Genomic DNA, 16,077 nt, shown 5'->3' on the forward strand with positions numbered 1-16,077 from the left:
TTCTAGCGGTAATCTTCAGTGTGCCGTGTCCGTACTGTGGAAACAATAGAAGGAGGGATTTTTAGCATTTTATAGAATTAGTTGATTAGAGTTCCGCGGACGTCTCTTATGACTCGGACTCGGCTGTTAAACTTTAGCGGCTTCAGCAGACGATCTTTTGAAGTTTATCGATCCGCAGGCCTCGCCGGATCGGCCGCAAAAAGGGGATCGATGGGCCGAGGCAGGAGAGATAAGTGTTGCATCATTGTGAATGAATGTTAATGCGGCGGGGGGGTAACCTTCTAATAGGAGTGGCTGAGGGGTCCTTATATATAATGTCACTTTAAGTCGCTCTGTAACCATGTAAACGTTGGCTAATAAACCCAGAACCCCCCCCCACGATTATACTGTAACGTTTGCCGTTTCAAGGCGTAAGAGCTCATTAGGTCATGGCTGCTGACGGTGGCCACGCAAGCCCTTGGCGTGACTCCCGCAGTCGTGTTTTTGTATAGGCGCCGTGCACCGGCAGAGTACGTCTGTAGCCAAAAGGAGCTTGTGTACCGGCGTTGGCCAGAAGTGTCCTCGGTCCTGAGAATGTTGTTGCGTTCAGGTCCAGCTCTGGCAGGACCCGCGTGAAGCCGAGTCGCGGCCGCCATATAAACTGCTTTATCCCAACAACACCCCGAACACCCGGAATTCATTCTGGGTATTTGAGGAATTAGAATTTTACCAAAATGTATCTTTTGGTTTTATTGTTTAATGAGGAATAAATAAGGCTGATCTCAGCGGATCCCGCGTGGAGGAGGAAATATCTCAATGTCTTCCGTGTGCCTGATGGACGCGGGTATCGCCCTTACGGAGAAATCCCATTCAAACCTTTCATTTGTGACACTGAAGCCGCTCCGATCCCTTTGTTGGGAAACATATTTGGAAACATGTAATATAACATGTGATATAACATGTAATATATATAGATGTAATATAACGTGTAACATATATAACATGAAATATAACATGTAATATATAGAGATGTAATAGAACATGTAATATAACATGTAATATATATAGATGTAATATAACGTGTAATATATATATATGTAATGTAACATGTAATATATATATAGATATAATATAACATGTAATATATATAGATGTAATATAACGTGTAATATATATAGATGTTATATAACATGTAATATAACGTGTAATATATATAGATGTAATATAACGTGTAATATATATAGATGTAATATAACATGTAATATAACGTGTAATATATATAGATATAATATAACGTAATATAACGTGTAATATATATAGATGTAATATAACGTGTAATATATATATAGATGTAATATAAAATGTAATATATATAGATGTAATATAACGTGTAACATATATAACGTAAAATATAACATGTAATATATAGATGTAATATAACATGTAATATAACATGTAATATAACGTGTAATATATATAGATGTAATATAACGTGTAATATAACGTGTAATATATATAGATGTAATATAACATGTAATATAACGTGTAATATATATAGATGTAATATAACGTGTAATATATATAGATGTAATATAACATGTAATATAACGTGTAATATATATAGATGTAATATAACGTGTAATATAACATGTAATATATATAGATGTAATGTAACGTGTAATATATATATAGATGTAATATAACATGTAATATATATGTAATATAACGTGTAATATAACATGTGATATATATAGATGTAATATAACGTGTAATATATATGTAATATAACGTGTAATATAACATGTAATATATATAGATGTAATGTAACGTGTAATATATATATATAGATGTAATATAACGTGTAATTTAACATGTAATATATATATAGATGTAATATAACGTGTAATATATATATATAGATGTAGGATATGGTCCTGCCTTTTAGCAGATGAAAGGTTTGGACGCCCGGGTCACATGCCGGTGATTCACCCCGCCGGGTTCCTCTTTGTGTGCTGTTTTTCTGCTGATTTCTCAAACATGCTGGCATTTCCCTGTTTTGCGGTTTACGCTGTCCTCCTGAAATCGCTCTGATTCAGAGGTCGCGTGAGTTTACGCAACTAACACAGAACCGGTAATCGGGAGCAGCCTGCGCCACCAGCGGCTCTTGGAGCCGGAGAGAGTTCTTGTTTTTTTATAAAATCCAGGATTTACAGGAAATATCCTCCAAATATAAGCAACCCAGAGAGGGGGGGCGCGGATATAGTCTCCGCAGATTCGGATAACGCAGTTATTACATTATACCGGGGGCAGGGGGCGCAATAACCGAGAGAGATTAGTAACTGGGTTCTAAACATATCGGCTTTCATTTTAATCTGGAATTCTGGATTTTTTTATGTATTGTCAATATATTACCTTCTGTTGATTAATAATGTGTAGATTGCCCCGGGGTCTCTCGCTCGCTGAAAATGGCCAATGGCCCGTAACGAATGCTGTACTCGTGAGCCGCAGGCGAGTGTAATAATTATCAGTTAGTGGAACGTGGCGTTGTTTAATACACATTATTCCCTGTTTTTGCCCCATTTGGGGTCGTTTTGTCTTGTTGAGATTGGGCTTGAAAGCCCTTCGGCGGCCCCAGGAATGTCGGGACGTGGCTGTTACCTGGGAACCCATTCCAGGTATGTCTAAGACTCTTTGATCACCATGAGAGATGAGTTTTTGCGAGAGGCTCTGCACCTGGCAGGAGATGCGCGATTTCATTAGACGAGGGTTCGTTAGTTGATTAGCTGCAGATAATTAAAGCACAGATACCATCTCGGCAGGTGCGCCCGCCATTGTTTAGAGTTTCGGGATTTGTATAATTACCCTGCGGTTTAGCTGAATAAAAAAAAGACACATATAAAGGGGCGGATACTGGGAGCGCGGGCTGTCATTGGCTGTGAAAATCCAGACGTTTTGGGGTTTATTGGGTTTGTTTACTTTGATTTCTGGCATCTCACCCGTCAGAGCGATTAGAATCAGTCGCTGCGTCACTGCGGTGGATTCTATCGCATCAGAATTATCAGTTGCCGATCTAGTGATCCCACTTTATAGATCCCTGGGAGATCTCCGCTAGAGTATTGTGATCCATTCTATAGAGCAGATCCCGGGAGGACCCAGCGAGCGGTCGGGTTCTGTACACACAGACCGTGTGGTTACTCGGAATTACCTCCCTCGCTGGGTGAAGGAGGGAATAAACTTTCACTAAACAAGCGCTCTGTCTTCCTGATGTCTGTCGGTAGAATCCCGAGACGCGGCTAATAACCCCATTAATCACCCGCGCTGAGCGCAGAGATAAGGCTCGGGGACGAGACAGTCCGTGGTGCTCCATCTCCCGCGTCCCCCCAGCTCCCAGACGTCGGCGGCTGATCCCCCCGAGGGATCTGCCTCCCAGTAATGGTTTCGCTTATAACCGCTTTAGAAACAAAAACATTGTTCAAAAACCCAATGAATTATTCAGGACTGCGAGGAGTGATCCTAATCTCCAACGCAAGCCGTCGCTGGCACGAGTCCCTCCGTCGCTGGCACGAGTCCCTCCGTCGCTGGCACGAGTCCCTCCGTACTGACGGGGCGCAGGAATTATCGGGGTGATCCGGTTCTAACTATTTAGCTAAAAAATAAACAAATAATAAGGGGAACAAAAATCCTTCAGATTCTGAGACGCGATGAACGCTCTTTAAAGAGTAACCGGCGTCTGGAGAGGAGAAAAGGTCCCGCCGTGGGGTGAGGTCCCAGATAGACAAATATAAATTCCAATTTATTATACCAAAAACCAGTGATTTTTACTCCTTTCTGCCGGGATCCCGCAGAGATGGGGAGCGCCGGGCTGGGTGGCTCCGGGATTTTGGGGTCGGACGTTACTGAATACTCAGAACCAATTTACTGTAAATATTCCCCAAACTGAGAAGTAGGACGCGCATCACGAGGGTCAAAAGTATTAAAAAAACCTCCATTTACTGTCCGGCGTGAAGCGAAGGCTCAGTCGCTGCCGACGTCTGCATCCGAAGCGTACATCGGCTTTATTGTGTCGATACAATGGCCGGGGGGGGCATCCCGGGGTAATAAAACTCCTCTTATTCTGCTTCCTGTGACGCGGAGCCGGTAGGATCCATGCCTTTGGCGGTTGCCAGTGGGATCCATGCCTTTGGCGGTTGCCAGTGGGATCCATGCCTTCGGCGGTTGCCAGTGGGATCCATGCCTTCGGCGGTCGGTGAACGCCATGTGCGGCCTCGCCGGTTGTCACAATGTATCCGGTCTATCTTCTCAGACTGCAGGCCGCGTTGGCCGCGCAGGGAACGCTCTCTTCTTCCTTTGGTGTCATTTCTGTTCGTTTGGTTCCGGATTTGGGCTCTGAATGATATTCTTCTTTCTCTTTTTCTAGAGACGACGTGGGAACGGCCGAACAGCTCGCCGGTCAACCTAAAAAGCCCCCTGGTGAAGAAGACGTCTTTACCGACAGGTAATGCTTCCTCTCTGGGGTCCCCGGGGCAGATGACGTCTGTGATGCACTCTCTGCACCCCAGGGTTATTTGGGGTGCTGTCCAGTCTGTGACTTGGCACGAGGCTCGGCGTATTGGAAAATATTTGTGCGGAGAATAACATCTACGCACCGTCGCTTTGGGTTTATCCAATCATCACAGGGTAATGTCCCTATCCTGCACCTTCAGGGGCCACAGAGTGATCGCTTTGGCCCCTGACGGACCGCTCTCTGTGCTGCTTTTTGGTTCTGAGGACACCTTGTGACGTCCGATTAACACGGCTCGGCCCCCGAGACACCCGGCGACAAAGATTTGCCCTCTTCAGGGATTTATTATCATGGAGACCCCCGGCCGCTCCGCTTCCACCCTCGCTCTGCAGGACATGCGCAGGATAGATGGAGGCGCGGAGATATCATCAATAAGCCCCCGCTTCCGTTATTTAATCACCCCACGTTCCCATCGTGGATTTAGCTGCTAAATCGCCCCCCCTCGTGCGCAGCTAACCCCCAAAACATCATTGTTTGTATGGTTTTTGTGTTCGCGCCCAGATGAGCCGTCCGGACGCGGCTCCTCTCCTGCGGCTTTTCAGCTTCCACCTCTTCTTCAATAGCTTGAATCCATGGTACTCAGTTTCCATGGCAACCGTGCAATAGCAAAATGTGTCAAACTCTGCAGGAATGGACAATTTATTCCTTACGTTTCGCTAGATTATCCAAAGCGACTCCATTTCTCGGTTTGTTACCTTTGGCTGCCGATAACCTCGGCGAAAACAGGCAAGAAGCTTAAAAGTGGCCCAAAATCCCCAAAGATGCCGGGGATTCTGAATTTATCGCCCTCGGGACCCCCGATGAAAACATTATACGGCGACGCTTCGCGTTTTATAGACTCTATAGACGATTGAAACATTTCCCCAATCAATTAACCCTTCGCAGGCGTCACGCACTCCAATGAAGTCACATAAGGGGTTATTTTCATGGTGTGCGGGTCTGTCCGATATAAAGCTTTCCAGGTCGGTCGGGTACTCAATAAATTAGCGATGATGCCCCCCGTTCTCTCTACACAAACGCCATAAAAAGCGACCCTTCCTAATAACGCCTCAGAAACGCAAGTCCGCCATTTATATCCTAGCAATAAATACCCTTAATACCCCGCTAATTACCCAACAAATTCCATATCATTAAATTCCCCTCTCACTGGGTCTTGGCTGCCATCTTGGGGCGAGGTGATGGATCCACCCAAGGTTTTCAAGATGGCGGCACGATGCCCAAACCCCTCATGAGGCTGTTGTTTGGTGGCGTGGCTCCCGTGTGCGTTCTTTATTATCCGGTGTTTCTTTTGTTTCTTTCGCTGATTTCGTGGCCCGTTCTCCTGTGGTGGAACGTCTCTTCTTCTCTAACGTCTCTGTTCCTCGCTGACGTCTCTGTTCTTCTCTAACGTCTCCGTTCCTCCCCGGCGTCTCTGGTCTTCTCTAACGTCTCCGTTCCTCCCCGGCGTCTCTGGTCTTCTCTAACGTCTCCGTTCCTCCCCGGCGTCTCTGGTCTTCTCTAACGTCTCCGTTCCTCCCCGGCGTCTCTGTTCTTCTCTAACGTCTCCGTTCCTCCCCGGCGTCTCCGTTCCTCACTGACGTCTCCGTTCTTTGTGTTGCAGTAAATGGATTTCATGGATCCCCCGCTCACCATCCCGACTCCGGCCACGCGCGCAAACCGAGCAACGAACCCCAGGTGAGTGGAGTTCCCACCGCAGACCACGTCCCGTATCCTGACGTCAAAATCCTGCAGAAAAATCCGTACAGATACCGTATAAAAACCTAAAAAAACCTCTACTGATCCAGATAACTGATTACTACGGGAACCGGGGGGATAAGGGGTTAAACGTGAGTCTCTGCGCAGGCCGTGATACTTCATTAGGATCCGGTCACAGGCCGGTGATCTGCGATCGTCACGTTTAGATGACGGGCGCCTGCGACGTCTCACCTCGGCCCCGGACCGCTCGATGGCTTTTAATTCACTAAGACGTGATGGACGTGCGACCGGTGGACACAAAGCGGGTTCATAAAGCGTGAAACGTGGATAATAATTACCCCTCCTCCCCGTATTAACATTCTGGGGGCAGTTAACACATTGCTGGAGGCAGTTGGTTTCACCGAGGGGTTAATTGGGATCGCATTGCGTGGGCGCGAGATGCAGCGCGAATAAACATCCCGCGGAATTCTCCGGCTTCCCTCCATCCGCTGCCGTTTTAAGGGAGATTCCGCCTTTTCCGTATGTCGAGGTTTTACGAGGGGAGGTCGCGGAGGTATCCGATCCGCGCGCTGATATTAATTGCCACCCGCCGGGGCTTTTATTACAGATTTATCCACCCGTTGTATCCGTAGAGAACGAAATGTGAAACGCGTCGCTTTGTTTAGTAAGAATATTTTCTGAAAGGGGGCCACCTAATGATCTTTAGGGGCTTATTCACTAAAGCGGGGGCTTCACTCGGCAGGAGCTGACGCCTCGTAATGCGTAGTGAAGCTGGCGAGATAAAAACTCGCGATTTAGTGAATAAGCCCCATACATAACAGAGCCGCGTTCCGTATTGTTTTTGCAGCAGTTCCTGTAGAATTGTTTCTGTGGCGCCATCATATTCCGTGGCGCTGTGCAATGGGCGCTCGATCTCTGCAGGAGCCTCTCGTGGAACGCGGTTTGAAGGCAGCTATTTTTGAGCGCGGAGCGAAGAGGATTATTTGTGTGACGAGAGATGCTTGGGGGGGTGAGACAGTTGCTAGGAAACAAGGGGGGGTAAGAGAATCCGATCTGATCTGGGGGGCATAGAGGCAAAATGGCATCACCCCTGTGTCAGCACATGCACGGGATTGGTTAAAAACATGGGTGGTCTTCAAGGACCCCTCTCTGTAAATGATAAATGCGTTGGGGGGGGGTCTCGGGGCCAAATGTTTTAGGATGAATTGGGACACGCGATAATAATTCATATGTTCTGTTTAAATATATTTTCTATGATTGTCAGCCTGCGAGTTGCCCCCCCCACCCCCTAATCGGGTCGCCTTGGTCCGTCGGGTCTGGTTTTGTCGGTCCCTTGTGAATGTAGGGACTGTAAGAAGTGCAGCAGGAATGGTGGGCGCCGTATAAATAAGAGAGAATAATAATGATGTCATTGTAGCAGCCCGTTTTCAGGTAACCTGATACATTGTCACACGAGTGCGGAAAAAAAATGCAAATAATACCAATTTCCTCTTTTTTTATTTTTTAACACACGCGCATGCACGCTCTCGCTGTCCCGTCTCGTGTTTGGGCAATCCGTTTAAATGAAGGGGATTCGGGATCAATGAGATATTCTGCCCCGGCAGGTGAGGAGCTCCTGCCCCAGAGCACTGAATTTGCTGTATGAGTGACTCTTGTTGCCCCCCCCCCCGTTGCCCCGCGTTGCCCCCGCACGCTCTGTGTGAAGCATCGCACGGTGGAAGCCCCGGCAGTCCGTGAAGCCGTCAGAGAGGGGAGGTGGGACTGCGTTTCGGATGAATTATCGAGCTGCTCGTCTCAGTGCGGGAGCCTCGTGTGGCGAGCGCTCTGCTCTCTGTTACCTCGGGACGGCGTGACGAGCAGAAGACCCCCGAGCCCCTGACGCACCATGTCCGACATGGAGAGCAGCTTTGACGACGCTTCTTGTCTCTCTCCCCAGAGTCCGGGATCTCCGTCGCCGACCAAAAAACAGAACAAGGAGACCACCATCACGGTGAGTACCCCGACGGGGGCAAGAAAGCTCCGTGTGACTGTAACCATGACGATGTGTCCGCAGGCATCAATGGGAAGCAGCAGACGGGGGGGGGTATTATTATCATCATTATTATCATGTTTCACAGATTGACTTTTAAATCCAGTTCTTTGCATTCGATGAATTTTGTTTGCGGCAGAAATATTTTATTTATGTCTGCGGATTGGGAGAGCAGTGGAGAGACGCCGGGCGGAGGTGGGAAGACGTTAATTAAATGGGGAATTGGTTCGGCGGAGAGGAATGGCTCGTTATCCCTGAATATAACGCGGAATCCGCTGCCTGCCGAGAACCTCTAGAAGTCGTCTTATTTAATCCTTTTATATACGGTGGACGGAGCTCCTAAAACCGTCGCCCGTTTCTCCTGCTGTAACGACTCAAACCTTAATCAGCCGTCGGTCTCGTCTTAGATTCAGGAGCCGGATGTCTATCCCACGAGTGTTTAATACCCTCACTGTATTACCCTCTACCACCTCTGCTGGGAGGCTGTTCCACTTATCTACCACTCGTGGTGGTTTTATGTATTGTATCCCTGAGCATAAATAGGGTACAAAGAGCCGTTTTCAACTCTGGAGCCCCTGCTGAACTGGGTGTTCTGGGTGATGTCCGAGGGGCGAGGGTTTCTCGTGGCCGCTTCATAGACATCGCAGGTCGTCGGTTCCCCGGCTGGGGGGGGGATATTTAGAGCAGGTAAATTAGGGATACGCAGCAGCGAGGGGAGACGCATGCCGCCCGCCCGCCGGTGACATTATGTAACATTACTAGAGCCGTGATCAGGACAGAATAACAGCTCCATCGCTTGGTGGCCGGAGGCGGGCCGGGTGACGCGAGGGACCTCTGTACCCCCCCCCAAAAAAAACCTTTTCGATAGACCTTAACCGGCTCTCGGTTCCATTTTATAATAACGCAGTTCAGATTTTAAGCCCTGTCGCTGCTCCTGTTTTAGGGCTGTGTCAGCTAAGTGCATCCCCCCGTATATAATAATAATAATCGCACCGATGGCCTCGAAGAATTCCTCCTGCCTCTCGCTCACCTCCTTCAGCTCTTTCAGTTTCTAGGCATTTAAGATCTCAAGAAAAGACCCCCCAACCATCTCTGCTCCATTTCTATGGCAACCCGCAGTATACTCTCTCCTTCAAGGGGTGACACGTTTAAAACAGTCAATCACGGCGACGTACCTTTACAAAGAATACCCCGAGCCGCTTATTAGAGAGCCAACCACAAGATCCTTATCTAAAGAAAAAGACCCTTCCCCCACTTCAACGAGGCAAAATGTCTCCTGCATCTTGAAACATTAACATAAAGCAATGAATTGACTGCTATGATTGCTGAGAGGGTGGTAGATAAGTGGAGCAGCCCCCCAGTAGAGGTGGTAGAGGGTATTACAGTGAGGGGATTAAACATGCATGGGATAGACATACGGCTCCTGAATCTAAGACGAGACCAACGACTGATTAAGGTTTGAGTCTTTACAGCAGGAGAAACGAGTACAACGTGTGACGCTGCGATACATTGTAACAACGCAGAGTTACCGTTCTCCAATTTCTCCTTTTTTTCTCCTCTCAAACTTCTAACGTTCCTTTCTCCAGATAAACTGCGTGACGTTTCCCCATCCGGACACCATGCCGGAGCAGCAGCTCCTGAAGCCCGGGGAGTGGAGTTATTGTGATTATTTCTGGGTAAGTCAGCCGGGGAGGGTGACCCCGAAAGCCTGGAACGTAATGAAACTTGTCAGGGGTCTCTGTTGAGGAAAACACAATATGTCACAAACTCGTAGATGCGGCCAGACCGGCTTCCTTCACGTTTGGATGAAGAGAAGGTCCAGAAGGTGTTCTGGATCCCAGCTGGCTGCCCGGTCTCAATACATCATAATGCTTTATTACTCTGCATGTTACTAAACATGTATACACATACACACTGCCCATACACACACCAGCACATTAACACGCATATACACATACACACTGCCCTTACACACACCTGCCCATACACACTGCCCTTACACACACCAGCCCATAAACACGCATATACACATACACACTGCCCGTACACACACCAGCACATTAACACGCATATACACATACACACTGCCCTTACACACACCAGCACATTAATACGCCTATACACATACACTGCCCTTACACACACCAGCACATTAACAGGCATGTACACATACATTGCCCTTACACACACCTGCCCATACACACTGCCCTTACACACACCAGCCCATACACACTGCCCTTACACACACCAGCCCATAAACATGCATATACACATACACTGCCCTCACACATGACTGCCCTATACTCCCTTTACACACACACCTGCCCATACACACTGCCCTTACACACACCAGCCCATTAACAAGGGCAATAAACTGTGTTAACGAGGGCACGGTAGCTTCATTCTAGACGAGCCCAGGTCACGTTGGGTTGCGATATCTGAAAACGTCTTCTCCGGCCGTTCCCACGTCCCACGGAATCCCGTCCATAACGGATTTACCCTTTTGGATGGGAGACCCGGGAGACGTGATGTTTATTTTGGGGGTGAATCGAGACCATAATGAAATCAGACATTGTCCAGGAACAGAAGATCCGTTAAGTCCTCGTGTTTGCTTCTAATAATTATTAATGAGTGCGTTATTGATCGCTTCCCCTGTTCCTTCCGGCTCTTTGTTTTCCAGGCAGATAAGAAAGACCCTCAAGGCAACAGCACGGTGTCCGGCTTTGAAGATCTCCTCCAAAAACAGCTCAAGGGCAAACAAATGCAGAAAGAAATGGCGGAGTTTATCCGGGAGAGGTAATCCCCCTGCCCTGTGCTCTCTCCCCGCGGGGGGCTAACCTACTTTCTTAATATTAAACACCATCGCCAGAGACCAGAGACATGACTTCTCTAAGGAAACGCTATCTGCATGCGTGATATCAGTAATTTGGGGCTTCGGGACCCCATAAAACATCAAAATGTCCCTGGAGCGCGTCTGAACCGGACGTTGTCCATCTTTGTTTCTGGGTTCGTAGTTTATGGAGAGAAAGTAATATTTCGGGACATTCATTTTCCGGGAATTAATTCCTGTTTTTATTTATTTACAGAATAAAAATTGAAGAAGAATATTCTAAAAACCTGGCAAAACTGTCGCAGAACTCGCTGGCTTCCCAGGAAGAAGGGTGAGAATGATAAGTCACTGCTCCCGGTTCTAAAAGTGGTTTTATCACCATGGTAACCAGTAGAATGACCCAATTGGCTAAAACATTTTATTACTTTCTATGGTGAGGAGGCCACTGATAGAACGTCTCGTTTTCCAGTCATTTGCAGATTGAATATTCTCTGTAGCAATTAGGGTTTATTCTACAAACAGCCCCAAAAAGGTATCTCTGATAATCTCCCAAACGCGTTTACAAAGTATAAAAAGTCATGCGGCGCCTGAACTTCCATGATGAAGATTGTTTTTCTTTAATGGCGGAACGAGTGTGAAAGGTCTGACGGGTCAGGTTCTCAATCACCCCGCATTACCCCATATTCACAGCGGTTTATTAAAGAGGAATAGCTGCCTTAATCTGAAATGGGGGGGGGGCACTAAATGCATGTTAGGGGTCTTGTTAGACCCCCTGCACCGGCATTGAAGCTGGCTGGTGGGAGATGGATTTGGTCCACGGGATATTCTGCAGGAGAAAGGAGCCGGGAAACATCTGAAGCGTACAGAGAGGATCCTGGCCGATCCCCAAGTCATTGGATGAAACAAAACTTGTAAAAAATATTTGAAAGAATATGTGAGCAGATCGTTACATTATTACACACGCAGCGATTTACAAATCTTACACGCGATCAGGGAGAGGGCTATAGTCCGGTCTCCAAACACATCGCATTCCTATAACTGTTATAGTTTTCCAGAATGAATCATTTGCACGAAGCCTTAAAAAGCACAGAGGGTTTGCATTTTACCAGAGCCGAGGTCATCGTGGCTTTAAAGCGGAGATTCACTGAATCCCGGAAGGCGCGTGAGACCGGCTCGGCTCCGTCATCCGCCTTGGTTTACATGCAAAGAATCCTTAATTGACTCTCCTGCTAAACCCACTTTATTCTCCGTTTGTAGTCTCTTTCCTTAGTCCAGATCCTGGGTCTTTCCTCAGATGCTTGGCAAAAGCATGAATGTGAGTGTGAGTGTGAGTGTGTGTGTGTGTTGGCATGAATATGTGCGTGTAACTGTGTGTGTGCGTGTATAGGCATGAATGTGTGCGTGTAAGTGTGTGTGTGTACAGGCATGAATGTGTGCGTGTAAATGTGTGCGTGTAAGTGTGTGTGTATAGGCATGAATGTGTGCGTGTAAGTGTGTGTGTGTATAGGCATGAATGTGTGCGTGTAAGTGTGTGTGTGTATAGGCATGAATGTGTGTGTACGTGTGTGTGTATATAGGCATGAATGTGTGCGTGTACGTGTGTGCGTATAAGCATGAATGTGTGTGTGAGAGTGTGTTACAGGGAGGGTGTATTCTGCAGGGAAATGCAACTGGAAGGCCAGGGTGTCTAATGGAACTAATGCGGGGGGGGGTCTGTCTTCATGCAGAACCCAGGGCGAAGCGTGGGGGCAGTTAAAGAAGAGTCTGTCCGACGAGGCGGAGGTCCATCTCAAGTTTTCTGCTAAGGTAAGGAATATCCCTCCCTTAGAAAGCGAGCCTTAAGGAGACGGCTCTAGAAGATTCTCGGACGGAACGCGGTGCTCGCACTTTATAGACCCGACGGTTTCACCGACACCTCGCCTGTTCTTCACAGTTACAGAGCGAAGTGGAGAAGCCGCTCCTCGGCTTCAGGGAGAACTTTAAGAAGGACATGAAGAGGTTTGATCACCATATAGCAGACTTACGGAAGCAGCTGGCCAGCCGCTACGCCGCCGTGGAAAAGGTAAACCAACGCGCCGCGCAAAAACCTTATTTGTGGCGTTTTATGAGAGAAAAAGTACTGGCTTGTACTGGCGGACTACTGGCCTGTACTGGCGGACTACTGGCTTGTACTGGCGGACTGTCTCTATTCCCTGACCATTAGCTTTTTGATCTCGCAGGCCCGGAAAGCTTTGGCCGAGAGACAGAAGGACCTCGAGGTGAAAACGCAGCAGCTTGAGATTAAACTCAGCAACAAAACAGAAGAAGATATCAAGAAAGCGCGGCGGAAGTCCACCCAAGCCGGTGAGTTTATTGGAATCATCGTTGTTTTGATTACCAGCGCAGACGGTTCGTTCCGGTTCTGTAAATAATAGGCGGCCGATCCTATTTCTGGGGCAATAAACCAGCGGATTTGGGTCTTAAACCGGTTCAGACGTAGTGCAGACACAGTGCTGTACGGTTAATTTGTACTTTGAATTTGGTTTCAATGTTTCAGTAAATGTCCTCAGACTGTAAATCCACGCATTTCTCAAATAAAATAAAAAATTCCATTCCGAATATAAAACAACAGTCCGGAGCGCCCTCTGGTGGCTTCAGCAGAGAACCTGCTACAAAGTAATAGAAGTGTGTGCCGCGCAAGAATATGCTCGATGAGAGAGCGCAGACCCAGCATGTGTTGGGTGATAGAGCGCGTGCGGGCAGATCTCTCGATGTGGTATGATAGCACATACTAATGTAACTGAAACACGTGCACACGCTAACACACAAGCGTACTCTAACGCCCTGCACTTACCAACACGTTATACCCGCTAAGGGCCAGGGTAGGAAACATCTCTGATGCAACAAAAACAAGAAGAGCGTCTAAAAACGAAGCTCGCCACGTGCGGGAGAAGAGAGCGACTCGGTACATCGAGCTGTATTCCAATATAATATTAGTGATTAACCTCCTCCAATAACCCTAAAAATCTAAATAATAAATATATATTTCATATTCTCCACGCTGATGATTTTACCCGCTTAACGTTCGTTTCCTTGTTTTAAGGAGACGACCTGATGCGCTGCGTGGATCTCTACAACCAGGCGCAGTCAAAGTGGTTCGAGGAGATGGTCACCACCACGCTGGTAGGTCTGCGTTCTCTGCCGCCACTTCCGGCAAACCCTGTCCAGCCGTAAAGCGATCCGGCGCCAGATCCCCGCCTGTGATCCTCTTACCGCGGGGAGCGCTAATTACCAACGAATCAGACCAATTAGTCCTTTCAATGACCCATAAAGACCAGAACGCCGTAACGATTCCGAGGAGCCCCGGCCGCTAGATTTTCTCAGCTTCTTAGAGCGTAAAATGATTATTCTGAGTGAAGATTCAGAGTAAAAATATTGAAATAAAAAAAATATTTGGTTCTGCATCTCTGTAACATTAACAGAATAAATAAAAGTCATTAATAATAATAACAACGGATATCTATCCTTTACACAAAGCTCAGGAGCTTACAATCTAACGGCATGGGCTGCTTTGGTCTTTATTCCGATTATCGCTGTTGAGGGCCGAGTAGGAACGTCACCCGAGACGGAATTATACAGAGAGTGGGGTTCTGATTCCTGACTGTAATCTGTATAAAATAATGTTTCAGGAGCTGGAGAGGCTGGAGGTGGAACGCGTGGAGATGATCCGGCAGCACCTCCGCCAGTACACGCAGTTACGGCACGAGACAGACATGTTTAACCAAAGCGTGAGTACGCCGGTCACATGACTTCCCTGCTCGCGGTACACAAAGTACCCCCAAGCGCCGAGTAAACCTTCTGTACCTTTTGTGTCCCGGCAGACGGTGGAACAAGTGGATCAGCTTCTGCAGAGAGTGGATCCCGCCAAAGACAGAGAATTGTGGGTCAAGGAACACAAAACCGGCGACATCAGACCCATCAACATGGACATTTAGAGGGAAAGCCTGCCTCTCGCCCGTCTACGGATTTCCACATCGCTCGGGACCCGGAGGTTGTACATTTCTGTAAGGAAAGCAGGGCCGCGATTGGTTTCCGAGGGACCGGAGGACTGGGAGCGTTGGTGAGAATTCGCAGCGCCGGTCTCAGAGACGCCGTGGCCCTCCAAACGTTATCCTGTTAGAGATTCGTTTTAGGACGCGGTGGACTCGTGGCTTCTCTGTAAGTAAATTTGGATAATTTCCGCTCCTTCCGGCTGGGAACGTTCCCCCCGCGGTCGCCCAAACTTCAGACTGCCCCCGATACTCAACAAGAGATCCAGAGCCCCCCCGGCCCCTGAAACTAAACGCATCGTCTCAAAGCGGGGCCCGGCTTAAAAGTCCTTTAAATAAGTCGCTAACGTTTATTCTACTGATTACCTGCTTACGGTGATGACCCCCAACCCGTTTACAAACCCGCTGGCTTCCTGCGGTGGAAGATCCAAGCTGAAGCTCGGTGGGATTACCCGTCACCCAGCGCCATTAATTAGGGGTCCGCTATACCGGCGAGGTAATAAATCCTCCGATGCCTGCCCGAAAACATATATTTTAACCCCAGAAAAGAGCATCAGTCCGCGATGTCTCCGCACAACACAATCTGAAGCTTATAGACCATCTCGCTAAACACAGATTATATAGCAGCACATTCTGTAAGGGGGGGGAACGGCCTGATGCCCCACGCGGGGGTAGGAAGGGCATCACGCTTGGCCAAAGATTCCCAACAAACACGACCTGTCAGCGGAGAGAGTTGGTTACGATCGGCTCCTGCGATCCACGATGCGGATCATTGAGAGCTCGACGGGAAAATCCGGGATCTTTGAGACGTTTCCAACCCCCTTACTGCGGAACGGGATTCACAGCGAGGGGGCTCGACGCCAACCAAGGCGTGTGACGTCCCGAGTGATGCCCCGAGTGATGCCCCGACACCCGGGGTAGATGTAGCCTAAATAAACCCTCTCCAATAATACAC

The 16,077-nt window shown here is 48.0% G+C and overlaps 1 protein-coding gene across 1 annotated transcript in view; it reads left to right on the forward strand.

Moving 5' to 3' along the window:
- The window catches only part of GAS7 (growth arrest specific 7), a 54,360-nt gene extending 39,286 nt beyond the window's left edge, over positions 1-15,074 (forward strand). Inside the window, exons 3-14 of the mRNA XM_053453205.1 lie at positions 4,397-4,474; positions 6,141-6,214; positions 8,172-8,225; positions 9,851-9,940; positions 10,945-11,060; positions 11,351-11,425; positions 12,822-12,900; positions 13,028-13,156; positions 13,314-13,437; positions 14,177-14,256; positions 14,763-14,861; positions 14,955-15,074. Coding sequence (XP_053309180.1) covers positions 4,397-4,474; positions 6,141-6,214; positions 8,172-8,225; positions 9,851-9,940; positions 10,945-11,060; positions 11,351-11,425; positions 12,822-12,900; positions 13,028-13,156; positions 13,314-13,437; positions 14,177-14,256; positions 14,763-14,861; positions 14,955-15,068 — 1,112 coding nt within the window. The 3' untranslated portion in view covers positions 15,069-15,074. The remainder of the gene's footprint in view (positions 1-4,396; positions 4,475-6,140; positions 6,215-8,171; positions 8,226-9,850; positions 9,941-10,944; positions 11,061-11,350; positions 11,426-12,821; positions 12,901-13,027; positions 13,157-13,313; positions 13,438-14,176; positions 14,257-14,762; positions 14,862-14,954) is intronic.
- The last annotated feature ends 1,003 nt before the right edge of the window (positions 15,075-16,077 follow it).

Source organism: Spea bombifrons, chromosome 13, assembly GCF_027358695.1.
Source record: "Spea bombifrons isolate aSpeBom1 chromosome 13, aSpeBom1.2.pri, whole genome shotgun sequence".
Lineage (NCBI taxonomy): Eukaryota > Metazoa > Chordata > Amphibia > Anura > Pelobatidae > Spea > Spea bombifrons.